Here is a 20000-nt window from a genome sequence, read left to right on the forward strand (position 1 = left end):
TCTTGTCTATAAAAATAAAACATAAAAATAAGTAAAATCACATCAGCAAAGAACTATTTGCTTAAATAAAGTACACAAAACAAATAAATACTTCATAAAAGTTATAATATACAGTATCACCTAATAAACCCAAAAGTATTTTAAAAATCCAAATACTCCTCTAAAAGTTCCCTGAGTCCCAATAGGCAATTCATAGATTATAAAAATAACGACAAAAACAAAAATAGCTAAGTCGTGGGTAAGCAGTTAAAATATCTTCCTTAGATTTGGGAAAGAAAACCAGCAATGAGGAGGTATTGGACCTGCCACTTCTCATGGTTATAAATATGTGTAGGAAGCTGCGAAGTCACAGTGAAATTTGCTGTACAGCAAAGTCAGCGACCTTGTTATAAGATAAGAGATAAGATAAGATTTCGTTCGGATTTTTAACCCCGGAGGGTTAGCCACCCAGGATAACCCAAGAAAGTCAGTGCGTCATCGAGGACTCTCTAACTTATTTCCATTGGGGTCCTTAATCTTGTCCCCCAGGATGCGACCCACACCAGTCGACTAACACCCAGGTACCTATTTGCTGCTAGGTGAACAGGACAATAGGTGTAAGGAAACGTGTCGGAATTTCCACCCGCCGGGAATCGAACCCGGGCCCTCCGTGTGTGAAGCGGGAGTTTTAGCCACCAGACAACCAGGCCTCTGCATTCGCCAGTTAGTTTCCCGGAACGCCACCATGCTAGAGAACTTCTCATCCTTGTGACATTCATGAAGTCAGGCGACCTACCACTAATATACTTTTACGATATCAAGGTAACAAAAAGTTATTGTGACTGGACAAATATAACACACTGGAAATCTTAGCAAACAGAAAACGAAGATTCACTTAGGCTCGCTATCAAGACGACAGCAACGACAATTATATGCAGATTCGCAGTGGGTACAGAGGAATCATTCATAACCTGTCCTCACCAGAGACCACCTTCTGCAGTCATTATTTTCTGCATAATAACTACTTTTTCTAACTATTCACCAATTAATTCAAACACATGGAATGAGTTATCTCACCTTCTAAAAGTTATATCCAATTTTCAAATATGAGATGAAAATAGCACTCAAAATATATTCAAGTACTTTACTCACCACCAATTATCTGTTTTAGCGTTATGTCATAAAGATTAAGTAAATTATTATATAAAACTATTAAATGAGCAAATATAAGTTAAATTTTTACAATAGTAAAAAGAAATCCTGTGAATTAATTCTTTCTAACTTTTTAGTCTAAGATAGTGAAAGTATCTGGTTGCTATGATTGCTAACAAATCTGGTTGATATGAGAATAGCTATGAAACCGGTTGCTATGATTGCTAGCAAATCTGGTTGATATGAGAATAGCTATGAAACCGGTTGCAATGATTGCTAACAAATCTGGTTGATATGAGAATAGCTATGAAACCGGTTGCTATGATTGCTAACAAAACTGGCTTAGATATTGGATAGCTAACAAAACTGGTTGAAATGAGGATAGCTAAGAAAAGTAGTTGAAATGGGAATAGCAAAAAAGAACATAAGCCACTTGAAGTATAAGAATCACGAGCATAATTCCCACTTAATACTCTGATTCTACGAACTGGGGAAAATTTATTTTAACGAGGATTATCTCTTAAGTGTTTTAAAAAAAATTAATGTGGAGAAGTAATAAAAATAGTCAAGGACCCAGAATAGAGAAAATTAAGTCCTAAAATTATTAAATTAATCAAATCTAGGTAAAATTGATCTCCTGGGTTGGTTGATTAGGGGGTTTAAAACCTATCGCCTACACAGTGACATAATCTAAAGCTGTTCGGTAACATTTTCACCACTAGATAAGAAATCTTTAAATAACAAAAAAAAGGCACAGCACCGTGACTGGAACGATACACAAATAACCCGCATATAGAAGAGAGGAGAGAAGGACGGGTATATATACCCCTCCTCTTCTTTTCGTTAGTGTGACTTTGTAAATGGTCCATGTCGGACCGAAACGTCATCGTAAGTTCCTCTCTTCTATGTGCGGGTTATTTGTGTAAGAAATCTTTCTTTCCTGAAATAGAGATTACAATGAACTCTCAGCATTGATACTCATACAGAGAAATACTTCTCTAGGTGTATATATCCTGTGACTTGTTTATTTGGTTTGTTAATTGGGCTTTAAGTCTATCGTCGACAAAAGGGACAAGATAATCTTTCGAGCATCAAACAAAATCCTGTAATCTCTGAAATTGGGATTCAACTCTCAGCATATATACACTGAGAGAAATACATGTCTCAGGTTATATATATATTATTCAACTTACTGTGAGAGAAGTTGACTCCAACCGAATTAACGTTATACTTACACTCCTGGCTGGAGTCTGTTTCTCACTGGCAGGCTAGCTACACATACTGGTTTCTCATTTAGGCGTTAAAATAGCATTCAACAAATTCACTTTGTTCTCACTCATTAATGCTCTGATTTATATGGTATCTGACCGTATTGCTGCTCTACTGCACTCTTACATATTGTAAATACTGATGGTGGGAATATAGGGGTACTGAAAAAAATTGTGAATAAATGGTTTCCAAAAGCGACAAGTTGATAATGAGACACTTGTGAATGTATATTTATTCTGGAAACGTTTCGCCATGCAGTGGCTTCCTCAGTCCGATGCAGACAAAAAAGGTGAGGAGTTTGAGGTAATTAGTCCCTCAGCCCGGTTTGTTCAGTCCGTCAACACTGACGAACTGAACACATCGACTCCAGGCTGACGTATTAATTTCCTCAAACTCCTCCTCACTTTTCTCTACACTGGACTGAAGAAACCATTGCACTGCGAAACGTTTCCAGTACAAAGATCCCCAAACGCTGGCCAAGTGCCTCGTTTAACAACTCAGAAAAATGACCTTTGGTGTTTGTCTTCGCCATTATTCTGATGGTATGATCCTCGCCTGGGGACTTGACTTACAGCTCGATACTACAGACCTTTCATTAGTACCCGAGTTCCTAATTACCAGAATTTGTGCTCCCTCCCTCGACCCACCCCAAGCAAAACAGCTATTTTACTACGCTAGTTATATTGTTGCAAAAAAGGTACCTGACAACAAAACATTTCGTTTCTATTGCATAATTTTCATAATGTAAATTATCTTAATTTTCCTATTCTAGGTAAGACATTGTAAATGTGGATAATTTATGTGTCTAATTTATCAAGACTTTCCAAGGAATGAAAACCGTCAAGTAAATGGCATTCTGCGAACATTTGAACCTCGGAATTCACGAGGTTACCGATGTAAGTGAATTAATTTATTAAGTTTTCCACCGAAGGTAATTCAGCAAATTATTCAGAAATATTATTTTTTCCCTATATTGTATGTTTCTACGAGTTAACTATATTTATGACTCGAATTCATGAGAATCTTGTCATTTTCATTAAAATTATATATATTCTTTGCATATTTTAAATGTTAGGTTAGGTAAGGTTTGCCAGGAAACAGGACAAGTGTTGTCTGACGTGGGTCTTAGTCATATGATGACCAGCCGTTGGAGCTTTAGTCATCTGACCGACGCCTTTCGCTGGCTTACAGGTCCATCCCTTTAAAAATTATGGCAATAGTTATAACCATTTTTTTGTTAGGTAAGACACATATGCAACAGTTAGGTATCTTTATTTCGAAACGTTTCGCCTACACAGTAGGCTTCTTCAGTCGAGTACAGAAAAGTTGATAGAAGCAGAAGATACTTGAAGACGATGTAATCAGTCCATCACCCTTAAAGTTTTGAGGTGGTCAGTCCCTCAGTCTGGAGAAGAGCATTGTTCCATAGTATGAAACAATATGAAGTTGAAGTGACAGGATGGAGCCTTTATATAGTGCCAGGAGGTGAGACGTAGGTTGCTTTGGGAGGGCAGGTCCCTCTCAAACCCAGCCGTTCTCACTAGTAGAGGTCGAAGTTAACGTGGGTCTTAGTCATATGATGACCAGTCTTTGGAGCTTTAGTCATCTGACCGACGCCTTTCGCTGGCTTACCGGTCCATCCCTTTAAAAATTATGGCAATAGTTATAACCATTTTTTTATTATTCTATATACATTATATTACATTTGCATTTTTGTTGGAAATTTGGGCGAGAATATATGCTGCTTTTATAATATATATATTCATATTATACAACGTCACTATATTATTAATGGTACTTATATTTACAATTATTTTTTATGAACATGCTTCAATTTATAAGAATATAAGAAAGATAAAGCACCTGTGCAGGACTACTTGCCCTTGCTAGGCAAGACCAAGTCACACTCACCAAGTCACACTCACCAAGTCACACTCACCAAGTCACACTCACCAAGTCACACTCACCAAGTCACACTCACCAAGTCACACTCACCAAGTCACACTCACCAAGTCACACTCACCAAGTCACACTCACCAAGTCACACTCACCAAGTCACCCACACCCACTCATGAACTTGTCTAACCTATGAATTCCCTTGAATCTGTAATTAACAATTGTAAGTGGACAGAGTTGTGGACGAGTCGCTACTCGGGAATGTGTTCCACTCATCAACAACTCTTTCCTCAAACCAATGCTTTTGTATATCCTCATTAAATCTCAATGTTTCCAACCCAATGCTGCGAGTCTAGGCTTGGTTATCTATTTTTAGCCAGTTATTTACATTCTTTGCATTTAATCCTGTTTTCCATTTATATATCTCGGACATATCGCCTTAATTGTGTAAATCATGTTCTCTTAGGTAGGTTCATAGTTTTTCTGTACCGTTGCGGTGTGATGCAACACTGAGGCTGTCTGCCAGTTGAAGTGTTTCTGTCAAGTCGCGTTGCATCATGGAACGAAGACTGTGATAGTTTCTGTCTGAGACGCCTGGCTCACCTCTCCTGCCCGGCAGCCGACATATACGTCATCCAGTGCTCCATCCGCTTCATTTTCTCTCGCATTTGGTGCTGTTAGGTTTCCCGTGGTAGCACTCATGCTTCTGGATGAGGCAACCTGTATTTCTGGTGTCTATGAAAAGCGATCCACAGAGACAAAAGTAAATTATATAGAACTTTGTTATGTAGGACTTTGTTCCGGAAGGTTGTATTTTTACCACTTCCCAAGCAACATAATCATTATACGGCATCTCTAGTTTTGAATAAATGGTTTTGAAAACAGACAAGTTAATACATGAGGCACCTTTCTCTACAGTGGACTGAAGCCACTGACTGCTGAAATGTTTCCAGAATACAGATACCCAAATGTTGCACAATTTTATCATTTATCAACGATATCTTAGCATTGTCGTAGCATGGGGATAGATACATTATCCAGCGTTGACTCAGTAACTGAGTTATTATGTGTTATTGTGGATCCTGATATTATATCCACTTGTAGTGTTTTTTCTCTCGTCTGTCCAAGACGATTCCCATAGATCCGAATTTCTAACTTTCGTTGTACATTAAGTTATTATATATTCGCATTAAATATATAACAGTAATTTACATTTCTCGCTATATTTGGATAACTCTTACTGTAGTCAGCTGACTGAGTGGCTTATGCTCTGGCCTGGAGTTCTACGACTCACTCGCCATGGGTTCAAACCCCACCCGTTCCGTGATTTATACTGCAGCTGCAGTGGACTCCTTGAACTTAGAGATAACGTTTTGACTTTAATATTTCCCTGAACAATTAGCTAAAAGAATTTTTTATAAATGTTATAAGAACACAAGAAAAAAGGAACACTGCAACAGGCCTACTGACCCATTCGGAGCAGGGCCATGCCCCCCCCCCCGGATTAGACCAATGACCCACCCCCCGGATTATCCCAATGACCCACCCAGTCTGGTCATCCCCACTCAAGGATGGAGCAGTGTACCAGACTCAGCAGCACAAGCTAGTCAGGTCCAACTCACACCCACCCACACCAACTCATGCATTTATCTAACCTATTTTTAAAACTACACAACGTTTTAGCCTCAATAACTGTACTCGGGAGTTTGTTCCACTCATCCACAACTCTATTACCAAACCAGTGCTTTCCTATATCCTTCCTGAATCTGAATTTTTCCAACTTGAAACCATTGCTGCGAGTCCTGTCTTGGCTGGAAATTTTCAGCACACTATTTACATCCCCTTTATTTATTCCTGTTTTCCATATATACACCTCGATCATATCCCCCCTAATTCTATGCTTTTCTTTTCCTTTCCTAGTCACCGAAAGTTAAATTCTGGTTATTTTTTTACAATAATTCTGAAAAGTCAAAGATAATTAGAACAATATTAAGGGTAGAACTTAACACTGAGAAGTATGATGGTATAACCATAATATGCTTAGCACACAGACTAGTATTAGCATCTTATGGCCAGCACACAAATTAGTATAACCATATTATGGCCAGCATACAGGCTAGTATACCAATATTGCCAGCACGCAGGCCAGTATAACTATACTAAAGCCAGCATACAGATTAGTATAACTATGTTATGGCCAGCATACAGGTTAGTATAATTACATTATCACCAATACACAAGCTAGTATAACCATATTATGGCCAGTACACAGGCTAGCATAACCATATTATGGCCAATACACAGGCTAGCATAACCATATTATGGCCAATACACAGGCTAGTATAACCATATTATGGCCAGTACACAGGCTAGTATAACCATATTATGGCCAGTACACAGGCTAGTATAACTATATTATGGCCAGTACACAAGCTAGTATAACCATATTATGGCCAGTACACTGGCTAGTATAGCCACATTATGGCCAACACACAGGCAATGCGAGAGTATACGTACACACTATTTGTGTGTTCAAGAATTATATCACCTCCAAGAATTTACACTGTTGCACTGTGTATTCACAAGACGTGTAATATTTTTTAGATTACACTGACGATAAGTGGAAATATTTGTTGGTAACTGCATGATTTGTGACCTACCTTGAGGCGCTGCTTGGGTAGGGTTCTGTGGGACTGCCACGATGTACCAAACCACCATCATTAAGATTCCAGAACTTGGATACGGTATTTTCATTCCTGCCATTTTCGTAATTATGATTATTTGGTAGATAATAATTCCTGTTTTTTTTTTATTTATATCAAAATTATCATTGCAAAAATGCAAAAATATATATATTTTTTTTTTGTCCTCACCACCTAAATATAAGTCCAGTTTTATTAGGAGTGACAAATTTTACCGTATACATTTATGTACAACAGTTTCTTAGTTTTCGTTTAAAATTTCTGTTAAGAGACACAGTACAAACATTGTACTTTCCTCTTTTTCTTTTTCACTAAAAGTTTTCTACTGTATTTTTCCTTAAAAAATTTATTTGCGATTTATTAAAAAAAAAATAGAGCAGTTTATTTTTCCTACGTAGACTCTTCAGATGTCAATATTAATAATTTCAAATGCCATAAATAATCATGTAAAAAACTTACAATATCTCGTAAACACTGTCTATTAACTGAATAAAATTTAAATATATTTCAAATTGTTAAATGTCTTCTTTTTCATTATTCAAATGTCTTCTTACTAATCATTCTACATTTTCCTATTTATCATATATTTCCTTCGCTATGTATAAAACCAGCTTACACTTCTTTTATTTATATTATTCATGTTTTATTAACAAATTTTCTGTAACCTCCGAGATTAACATCCGTCATAAAAGATTTTTTAAGCGTTAGTTTGAGAACGTAATAGTTTCCCATACTTGATTCTTGTTGTGATTTCATGTTGACCAACCAGAGGACTTGGAGCAGTGACGTGAGTGGTGTTGACCAACCAGAGGACTTCGAGCAGTGACGTGAGTGGTGTTGACCAACCAGAGGACTTCGAGCAGTGACGTGAGTGGTGTTGACCAACCAGAGGACTTGGAGCAGTGACGTGAGTGGTGTTGACCAACCAGAGGACTTGGAGCAGTGACGTGAGTGGTGTTGACCAACCAGAGGACTTGGAGCAGTGACGTGAGTGGTGTTGACCAACCAGAGGACTTCGAGCAGTGACGTGAGTGGTGTTGACCAACCAGAGGACTTCGAGCAGTGACGTGAGTGGTGTTGACCAACCAGAGGACTTCGAGCAGTGACGTGAGTGGTGTTGACCAACCAGAGGATTTAGAGCAGTGACGTGAGTGGTGTTGACCAACCAGAGGACCTGGAGCAGTGACGTGAGTGGTGTTGACCAACCAGAGGACTTGGAGCAGTGACGTGAGTGGTGTTGACCAACCAGAGGACTTCGAGCAGTGACGTGAGTGGTGTTGACCAACCAGAGGACTTCGAGCAGTGACGTGAGTGGTGTTGACCAACCAGAGAACTTAGAGCAGTGACTTGTGTGGTGTTGACCAATAAAAAAATCTTCGAACACAAGTCTTACTCCAGTTAATCAGTGATCAGGTGAGAAGCTTTTTAGGCGAGCTGGCCAATCAGAGATGTGATCTGAGTCAAACTGGCTGATCAGACATCCTAACCTAGTGTTTTTATTCATACTGGCCAAGCAGATAATTTGAAAACATTTATAAACAAACAGAAACCTTGAATGTTGTTTTTAAATAGTTTTCACAAATCAGGGAATACGGGAGAAAAATTTGGGTATTGTACTCTTCAGATCGATTATCAGTTTTGATTATTCTGAGAGCCAATGAAAAAGAATCCATTGATTTTTTAATCTTATTAAGCAACTAGCATCAATAATACTGTAAATCTAGTTGAATAGTCAGAAGGTCAATTTAAGGACTTTGAAACGTGACAGTGAAGTCTTGATTCTATTAATGTACTGTATTTATTAATTGATAGTGTTGGTGAGGTGTTTTGAGCCATACGGATCCATGCCAAGAATATACTTGTGAAGCACGAACAACGGGGTCTTGTTTTGGTAACTGCTAATCAAGTACAGGGAGTCGCGAAATGTCCAGACGACTTTCATTGTCTGTTCTTTACTAAATGTGCAGAAATTTCGTTTCATTACTGTTCTTTACGAATATCGAGTTGCTTTTGTTTCTTTTATTCCACCTAATTTCGTTGTTATAATATCACATAGGTTTTCTGATTATAGTTTTTCATGGCTGAACTTTATTAGTATTGTGATTAAAATATCCTTGATTTTAATAATAAACTTTCTTTGACGAATCTGACAAATTCACAAAAGATTCATTTATCTGGTCAGTATTCACGGAGGATTCCCCCGGCTGGCCATTAGTGACGGAGGATTCACTCGGTTGGTCAGTATTCACAAAGGATTCACTCAGCATATTATTCAAAGACGATTCATTCAGCTTGTCATTATTCACGGAGTATTCACTCGTCTGGCCATTATTCATAGAGGATTCACTCGTCTTGTAATTATTCTTCACAAATCTGAAAGGAAAATAAAAAGGCATAAATTACAGGTTTGTATTTTTGCAGGAAAATTCTAATGCTACAAGAAGTTCCTAAGAAATATTACCTTTGAAAATCACCGTAGTTTATTCCTTAAAACTTTCAGTTCTGTAAATACAATTTAACCAAACATTACAAAGACACAAAAGTAAATAAAATCGGTATAATTTGGAAATATACAATTTTTATTCTGATCTTCAATGGGTTAACATCCTAGTCAACATCCCGTCTCTTTTTACACGTTAAGTTAAAAAACAGTAAAATACTTACAGGTTGTAAAGAAATGTAACAAAACAACAGTCATTTACCTTCTATTTCTGAGTTGATATGAAGTTCACTTATTGAAATAGAGCTATTTATTACCTGGTAAAAAATACTACGTGAGGGACATAATAGCTACTGAGACAGTTAAGTAATCGCAGTCAGACCAATGAAGTATGTACATAAAGTAAGTCTGAATTACGAAAACAAACACTTTGTGACGCAAAAGAAATTCGTCATTCTACTTCCACTTATTACGACTCGACTGATCTTAACATTTCTGTTCGTCTGCTTTATACTTTACCTGGAGTATCCCTGGAGGTGTTCCAGGGGTGAACACCTGCGGAACTGCATTGAGAATTTTTCTCGCTAATGTTCATTATGGCTCGTATACTGAACATGTTCAGTGTTTTTAGCAGTCATGTGTGTAATTCAATTCCCATATTATATACAGATAACAGAAATTAACTCACAGTTAGAAATTTATTGGTACTGTCACAATATTTTTTTTTCTTTTTAGTACTGTGCATAGTATGTATTCAATATTAACCATATTTCTGTAAAGTAAAAGGACACAAGTGCAACTAATGTGACATTTATTGTGGCAACGTTTCGCTCTCCAGGAGCTTTATCAATCCATTACAAACAATACATGGACACAGAGGGTATATAAAGGCTCAGAGTGAGGTGAATACTAGTGAGGTACCATTTCGATGTTCACTAGTGGTAGTAGTAGTAGTAGTAGTAGTAGTAGTGGTAGTGACAAAAGTAATACAATATGGTAGAGCAATTAATTCGTACATGAGTAAAAGGATATAAAAGCTATTACTTGGGTAACATAAAAATAGGTTGGACAAATATAGACTGGAATGAGGCAGCTTGTTTCAGTGTTCACTCTCTGTGCTTTGTGTAGTATAACAGGAGAGACTATGTGATGGCAGGGTTTACTGTTTTCAGGAGGATTCTTGCTAAGACTTCGGAGATGGTGAAGCTGCCGTTGTTTTGTTTAACTGTATTCGAAACAGCGATCAGTGCTGATTCGAGGCACTTGCGTCTGCGGAAATTAGTTTCTTTGATCACTAATTGGGCGTCTCTGAATTTCATGAGATGATTGGTGGAATTTCGGTGTTGTACACAGGCGTTGTTCAGGTTATCGTTCCTACATGCGTAAATGTGTTCATTGAGGCGGGTGTCGAGGTTTCTGGCTGTTTCACCTACGTAAATCTTGTCACAGCCTCCACAGGGTATAGTGTAAACTCCTGCATTGACTGGTTCGTGGTGCTTGGATTTTGTCCTGGTTATATCCTTTATTGAAGTGCTAGAAGCGATGGCGACTCTGGTGTTAGCTTGTGAAAGTACTTTTGAGACGTTCAGTGCAACCTGACTGTTGGGAAGAATTATAACTTTGCTGGGAGTGGTGTTGATGCGTGGAGAATTTATGATCTGAAGAGCTCTTTTCTTGCAGTCTTTGATGAAAAAAGAAGGAAAATGTAACTCAGTGAATGTTTGGTGAATGTATGTACACTCCTCATCAAGAAACTCAGGACTACAAATTCGGTATGCTCTTAGGAAAAACCCGATGATGATGCCTCTTTTGGTCTTGGTATCTTGACTGGAATAGAAGTGTGTGAGATCGTTTTTATTGGTGGGTTTCCGATAAACTTGAAATCTTAGGTTGTTGTCTACTTTGTGAATGAGGACGTCGAGGAAAGGTAGCTTGTCATTGGACTCTTCTTCTAGTGTAAACTGGATCGCCGGTTCAACTGCGTTGAGCCTTGCCTGAAGATCTCGTACATCAAAACGTTTTGGGGTTATTACGAGGACATCGTCCACGTAACGTAACCAAGTGACGCTTGAAGGGATGATGTTGGCGAAGTGTTCAGACTCTAGGTGTTCCATGTATAAGTTGGCTAGGACGGCACTTATGGGGGACCCCATTCCCATGCCGTAGGTTTGTTTGTAGAGCTTGTTATTGAAAGAAAAACAGTTGAAATTAACACAGAGTTCAATTAAGTCAACAAAATCTCCGGGAGGTAGAGGAAGATTAAGGTCCTGATTGACTTTACGTCGTAGAACCTCGATGGCTTTTTTGGTAGGTACTTTTGTGAAGAGGGAAGTCACATCCAAACTGCTTAGTTTCTTGTTACGGATGGAGAGGTTACGGATGCGGTTGAGAAGGTCGCCTGAGTGTTTAAGATGAGCGGGGCTGATGGTCCCCAGAAGGCAGGAAAGATGTTTGGCAAGAACTCCGGCTAGTTTGTGTGGAGCACTGCCTATTCCTGACGTGTACAACACCGAAATTCCACCAATCATCTCATGAAATTCAGAGACGCCCAATTAGTGATCAAAGAAACTAATTTCCGCAGACGCATGTGCCTCGAATCAGCACTGATCGCTGTTTCGAATACAGTTAAACAAAACAACGGCAGCTTCACCATCTCCGAAGTCTTAGCAAGAATCCTCCTGAAAACAGTAAACCCTGCCATCACATAGTCTCTCCTGTTATACTACACAAAGCACAGAGAGTGAACACTGAAACAAGCTGCCTCATTCCAGTCTATATTTGTCCAACCTATTTTTATGTTACCCAAGTAATAGCTTTTATATCCTTTTACTCATGTACGAATTAATTGCTCTACCATATTGTATTACTTTTGTCACTACCACTACTACTACTACTACTACTACTACTACCACTAGTGAACATCGAAATGGTACCTCACTAGTATTCACCTCACTCTGAGCCTTTATATACCCTCTGTGTCCATGTATTGTTTGTAATGGCTTGATAAAGCTCCTGGAGAGCGAAACGTTGCCACAATAAATGTCACATTAGTTGCACTTGTGTCCTTTTACTTTACATATTGTCGGTAATTCTACCAACTTTATTACAACCATATTTCTGAACATTTCAAGACATATTTTCATTACATAAGAACATAAGAACATAAGTAAGGAGGAACACTGCAGGAGGCCTGCTGGCCCATACTAGGCAGGTCCTTTACAATTCATCCCACTAACAAAACATTTGCCCAACCCAATTTTCAATGCCACCCAAGAAATAAGCTCTGATGTGAAAGTCCCACTCAAATCCAACCCCTCCCACTCATGTACTTATCCAACCTAGATTTGAAACTACCCAAAGTCCCAGCCTCAATAACCCAACTAGGTAGACTGTTCCACTCATCAACTACCCTATTTCCAAACCAATACTTTCCTATGTCCTTTCTAAATCTAAACTTATCTAATTTAAATCCATTACTAGCGTAGTTAATGTACACAATCGCTTTCAAATCTCTGCATTATTAAGGTACAGTCTGCCAAATATGTCTGGTAAGCCTAGCACCAATAAAACCTGTCACCATTGTTGTTATTGACTAACTACCATTCGTTCGTGGCTACAATACGATATATACTGCTTGTGGAGGCTAGTACACCAAACGGTGAGTTGAATGAAATTTGCTCTGAAGCACCAACACTACTATATTTCCTCTGATCACGGCACAACATCTAGCTCTGCTGGGTGCGTGATTTTTGTAGGATATATATATATATATATATATATATATATATATATATATATATATATATATATATATATATATATATATATATATATATATATATATATATATATATATGCAGGGAATTCGAAAGAGCAGGCCAAATATACGCAAACACTGATCTCTGGCCGAAGGAGATTCGAACCTACGAACCTTGGAACAAGGTACACAGTGCCTTGCCATTCTCACCACACTGGACCAATACCTTGGAGTCCAGCTTGCGCTAGACTTTGATCCAAGGCAGCCAGCTTTCAGGGAGAAGGCTTACAGCTTTTCATCTCATCCCCTGCATGCATCAGCCTTACTAGAGATTTTAACAATGCAAGGAATTCGTAAACACTGAACTCGGCCAGAGATCAGTGTTTATGTATATTTCGCCTGTTCTTGCGAATTCCTTGCATTGTTAAAATCTCTAGTAAGGCTGATGATGCATGCAGGGGATGAGATGAAAAGCTGTAAGCCTTCTCCATGAAAGCTGGTTGCCTTGGATCAAACGTCTAGCGCAAGCTGGACGCCAAGGTATTGGTCCAGTGTGGTGAGAATGGCAAGGCACTGTGTACCTTGTTCCAAGGTTCGTAGGTTCGAATCTCCTTCGGCCAGAGATCAGTGTTTGCGTATATTTGGCCTGCTCTTTCGAATTCCCTGCATATATATATATATATATATATATATATATATATATATATATATATATATATATATATATATATATATATATATATATATATATATCCTACAAAAATCACGCACCCAGCAGAGCTAGATGTTGTGCCGTGATCAGAGGAAATATAGTAGTGTTGGTGCTTCAGAGCAAATTTCATTCAACTCACCGTTTGGTGTACTAGCCTCCACAAGCAGTATATATCGTATTGTAGCCACGAACGAATGGTAGTTAGTCAATAACAACAATGTGACTAGACTGGGGATCGAACCCGTGTTGTTTTAGCCCGCCTCACGGTGAGTGAAAATACTGTGACGCTCGAATGTCCTTGGATCACGGAACAACACTTAGCTATTCTGGGTGTGTGATTCTTGAGATGATTGTATGGGCCCGTGAGTTAGAGCGTCGTGAAATTTTCGCTCATCATGAGGGGGGGCTAAAACAACACGGGTTCGATCCCCCGGCAAGTCGCAGTGTTGTTATTGATTAAATACCATTTGTTAGTGGTTATAATACTATATATACTGCTTGTGGAGGCTAGTACCCCAAACGGGGAGTAGAATGAAATTAGCTCTGAGGAACCCACACCATCGTATGTCCTCGGATCATGGCACAACACCTAGCTCTGCTGGGTGCGTGATTCTTTTAGGATTGCATGGTCCCCTGGGCTAGAGCGTCGTGAATTTTCACTCACCATGAGGCGAGCTAAAACAACACGGGTTCGATCCCCCAGCTACGACATGTGTATATATATATATATATATATATATATATATATATATATATATATATATATATATATATATATATATATATATGTATATATATATATATATATATATATATATATATATATATATATATATATATATAAAATATATATATATATATATATATATATATATATATATATATATATATATATATATATATATATATATATATATATATATATATATGACGTGCAGAATAGGTCAAACTTGCGATTATAACAAGTGCAATTTAATTTAGCCAAATGCAACTAAATATATTTAAGATGTTTCAAATAATTTAATGATAAAGAAAAACAATTAATTTTTTTTCGTCAGGCTAAGAATTATTTTTGCGAAATTACTGCAGGCACAAATTTTCACTTGCTTTATTCGGCAAGAAGAGCGTTGCTATTTAAGACAAAATAGCAAGTTTTACCTATTCGGCAGGACATATGTATTTTTACATGTTTCATGCCGGCAGTGGCCAGACTTAGTAGAGGTGAGGGAGAGTAACGTCTGCTTCACTATCCTTGCCTTAGACATCGAAATAATACATAATTTTAAATAATTTTGACAGGAATGGATAAGTCTCTGTAAATGGCCTACATGTCTGTCGCATATTTTTCCTTATATTGGTTTTTTGTATGAGGATTTGATTGAAACACTGAAGACCATTACTGAGGGCGATGTTTCGTCACTAGAGGCAAACGACCCTTTCATTAATTAAATGTAGTGATTATACATATGTATCTTATTTCTAGAAATTGAAGGCTCATTTCTTTCCATGTGCTCTCTCTCTCTCTCTCTCTCTCTCTCTCTCTCTCTCTCTCTCTCTCTCTCTCTCTCTCTCTCTAACCTTGAAGACTTCATCACTGCTGAGGCTTTGATCCTGTGGCTTTAAAAAGGAGTTTTCAGAAATACAAACAAATGTATCTGACATAAGATAAATTGACTCCGGGAACCGACTTGGTGCTATCGACCACCGTCTTGAGTTCCCATTACATACTGGAAGAAAATCTAAAAAAGAACAAATAATGCCAAGAAACATCAATACTAAAGGCGTCCAAGGACGAAAGAATTATTATGTTCTATACAGAGGAATGAGAACGCAACACAGTGTTGGGAAATGCCACAGGATGAGACACTCATTTCCGAAAACGAAGCAAAAGGAAAAACAAGAATAAAACAATGATAAGAAGCAGTAGAACATGAAAAATGTGCAGAACATCTGGGATATTTCTAAGTTATATAATTTCGGCAAACTTTTTTTTTAGACAAGCTTATACCCAGATTTATAAGGAGTAAAATAGCTATAAAATAACTAGATTATAAGGCGACATTTGACAGTTCATTGAACAGGCCCTTGAGGACATGATCTGTTGATATGAAAAAAAAAGCAGACTAAGGAAAATGAAAAAAGCATTACGATGGATCACAGAATTCGAAAAGGAAAGCGGAGAGAGATAAACGAACATTACCAGAAAGGTTCCAATAGGATCAGTACTGAAACTGGTACCGTGTTTTATGTATGTGAATGTTATACCACAAGTTAAACTAGCTTATGTTTCCTTTTTCACGAATGTTGTAGAATTGGTAAAATAAAATAAAAAAATTCAGATGACTGGGAATAGCTACGAGATGTATATAACAAACTGCAGTGAAATTCAGACACGTAGTTAATGAAATTCATTATGGTTTAGTGTTATAAATAGTGGGTTGGTAGCTACCATTGCACTATAAACAGGATTGGTAATATCACAGCAGTGTATGTTAACTTTACACAAGTATAAGGATCTGGGAAAGAATATACATCCTGTAGTATAAACAGAGACGAGCAACACCCCAGTTACCTAAGCCACATATACCTAAGCCGTAAACACGTATAGAGTAAACGCAGATGCTCAAAATAAATCTTGCTGAATGCTATGTAAGGATATATTTAAATTGATACCCATATAACATTTAAGGGTAGAAGACCCAGGGGAAATATCTGACAAATACATTGTCGGCGCTCTTGAAACAGAAGACAATTGAAGGATTCTGTAAGAAAAATTACACTACATGCTCAGAAAAGTGTTGTTAGATACCAAGACCAAAAGCAACATTATAAAGCTGGGTGATAAGAAAAGGAGGCTGCAAAGAGAAGGCAGAGAGACACAAAGTAGATGTATTTATCAACTGAATTTATCCTCTGAAACACCAACAGAACTGCATCCTCAGCTCTTGTAAGGTTTACAAACACTAGCATTGCCATTAGGAATCATAGGGTGTTGTGCACCATATTTAATGTACATAAGGTCAATAACTACGTAAACGGACAACACTCTGAGAAACATGCATAAGCGAGCACATAAAGCAGTCTGATAACTGACTCAAGAAATCGTAATGACACGATTGCAAATAGAATTGAAGACAGTAGAACTATATACAGAAGATGAGGTAATCAGTCCTCATCAGCACCTCATACTCTGTATATAGTCCTACTGTCTTCAAATTATGCCCTGGAATTTGTACTGATAACGCCACTGGATGGCGAAACGTCTACAATAAAGATTCCCAGATGTTGCACAAGTGTCTAAATATCATCTTGTCGGTATTGCATACTATTCTTGTACAACTTGTCAGACACTGCAACATCATGGAATCTTGATTCTGAGGACATGTACATAACCTACTACTACAACTAACCCATTTCTTTGGGTCTGACCTACTTCCACTGACTATGCCCTCCTCTGCTACACGTCCCATTCCACCTGGCGTTAGTATATAAACGCCGGCCTCCTTGCCTTTGCTCCACTAAGTAATAAACATGATTATAAATAACCATAATTTTAAAGGGGTGGACCGGTAAGCCAGCGGAAGATCTCGGTCAGATGACCAAAGCTCCAAAGGCGGGTCATCATCTGATTAAGATCCGCGTCAGGAAACACTTGTCCTGTTTCCTGACGAACCTTACCTACCTACCTGCCTTTGCTGCAGAACATCCACGACCACGGTGCTCTCCACACCAACTCCAAAAATAACGTACATGGTTATAAATGACCATAATTTTTACAGGGGTGGACCGGTAAGCCAGCGAAAGGCCTCGGTCAGATGACCAAAGCTCCAAAGGCGGGTCATCATCTGACTAAGACCCGCGTCAGGAAACATTTGTCCTGTTTCCTGACGAACCTTACCTAACCTAACTTAACCAACTCCAAGGCTGAGGGACTGATTACCTCATCTTCTGTATATAGTCCTACAAACTTCAAATTACGTCCTGGAATACGTATTGATAAAACCATGGATGGTGAATCCTCTAAAATAAAGATACCCAGATGTTGCATGTGTCTAAATATCATTTTGTCGGTATTGCATACCACTCTTGCACAGCATATCATCTTGTTCACGTCCTTTTCATGTCAAGCGTAAAAATGTTGGGAGCCGAGTCGCCGACATGTCACTTCTCAGGTATATGATATGTCTCACACCCTTTCAAAATAAATGCTCTTTACCGTCTGGAAGTGTTTTCCACAACTACAGCGGGAAAATATCTGGCTTACTACAAGAAACATGGAACAGTTTGGAAGAAAAATAAAAGGTACAGAAATGTCAAGCCTCAGAATAAATTACTGAAGCATAGCCACGTATTAATGAATGCGTGTGCCATAAAATATAGAAACAGGATCAACAGGACACACATCGTAGTTGCTTGGAAGTATATAAACAGGAGTGTGGGAGGATCATCCACTGTGTGGTGATTAATCCTAATTTAATGGTATTTAAATACACGTGAGACTAGATTCACTTAGTTGCCATCAAATGTATATATATGTAAGAGTATAGGTATGTATGTTACCAATTTTTAAAAGTCTGCCTTCTGTGTAAGGCGACCTTTTTAGCATATGTATATAATGTTATTGTGAGATATAAGGTACTCACTAGTTTTAGTTAGTAATATGTAACATACACCGGGAATTTAGAACCTAACATGGGGGGGGTTAAAAGGGGGAGATTGTGTGTTGTCAGGAAGAGAAAGGTTTATGGGGTTAATTATAACTGGTTAATTATAACTGGTTAATTATAACTGGTTAATTATAACTGGTTAATTATAACTGGTTAATTATAACTTGTTAATTATAACTGGTTAATTATAACTGGTTAATTACAACTGGTTAATTATAACTAAAGTTTTTTAAGTTCATATGGTTAACCATGGTTGTCCATTTCATACATATTGTTAAAAATGTCAGAGGATATATAATATGGGAAGTGGTCATCTTATCAGAGGACTTTTTCCATGGTGTAGTAGGAATATATATACGGGATGAAGCAACTATTTAGGGAATATTTTGTATTGTTTGTATATTAAGAGAAATACGAAATGACATATGCATGAGAGGATCTGGTCATTGATAACAATGACAACTGTCATCAATTGGATGAGTTTGAATTTTAATTTTAATTGAAGGTAGAAAACTTTAGTTAATACATGAAATGATGTAGTATTCTTAGGTCATACTGTATGTTGTAAGATGGAAGGAATACCTTTAGGGTTTTCCGACAATGTTTGAAGGTATAACCGTCCGCAGGAGGACATATATATAATGATTTTGGTGTGGAGTTCACTTTCGTATGATTTACAGTTTATATTCAAATTTTGTATGTAGTTTCGTTTTTAATAAAAATAAAAAAAAAAAAAAGTTGCCATGAGAGCTGCAGAATTACTGTCTACAGTGCTGACATTATCTGTTAAAGAGACGCATTTTATTGCTGAACATTTATTAAAGGATATTTTATCCCGGGCCATTTACATTTTTATTAAACTAGGAAAGCAGTGGAAGTTCCAGGGACAGGAAGCCATTATTATAACTCCTGATAAGTGGCCATCTCTGAATCTTCATTTTCAGATGGCTGAATCATGTGGAAGCTGTCATAATGATAAATTTCTGCCATGGAAACAACTGATATGTTATGAAAATATAGCGTAGTATCATAGCACTGGCAGTGATGTTATTTAATCCACGAAAACATATCAGATGACATCTGAACAATTAATTCATTCACAACAACCTCTTACGCCTAAAAATTTTCAAGCAATACATATAATTTACTAAATTACGTTTAACACAAATATCTTCTAACAAAGCTCGAGAATTTTTTATGCTAGGACAATAAGAAAAATTCTATGTCGATAAATTAACTATTGTTGCGTGGGTAGAAACGTCATGCATCTCACTAGTTATATTTTATATATCACATTACATGGATCTGGGCTAAGAACTTTTGTCTTCTGTAACTTCAAACCTTCTAACTAAGGCGAAATTTTCCTAAATGAATGTAGCACACTCGGTCAGTAAAGTGATTATTTAAATCCGTCATAACTTAAAGT

General features: G+C 37.6%; 1 protein-coding gene across 1 annotated transcript in view; it reads right to left on the minus strand.

The window, feature by feature from the left end:
* LOC128686032 (protein turtle-like) overlaps positions 1 to 20000 on the minus strand; it is a 660191-nt gene that overhangs the window by 477959 nt on the left and 162232 nt on the right. The window contains exon 2 of the mRNA XM_070083444.1: positions 6957 to 9371. Within this exon, the coding sequence (XP_069939545.1) occupies positions 6957 to 7059 (103 nt within the window). The 5' untranslated portion in view covers positions 7060 to 9371. The remainder of the gene's footprint in view (positions 1 to 6956; positions 9372 to 20000) is intronic.

This window comes from Cherax quadricarinatus, chromosome 9 (assembly GCF_038502225.1).
Source record: "Cherax quadricarinatus isolate ZL_2023a chromosome 9, ASM3850222v1, whole genome shotgun sequence".
Lineage (NCBI taxonomy): Eukaryota > Metazoa > Arthropoda > Malacostraca > Decapoda > Parastacidae > Cherax > Cherax quadricarinatus.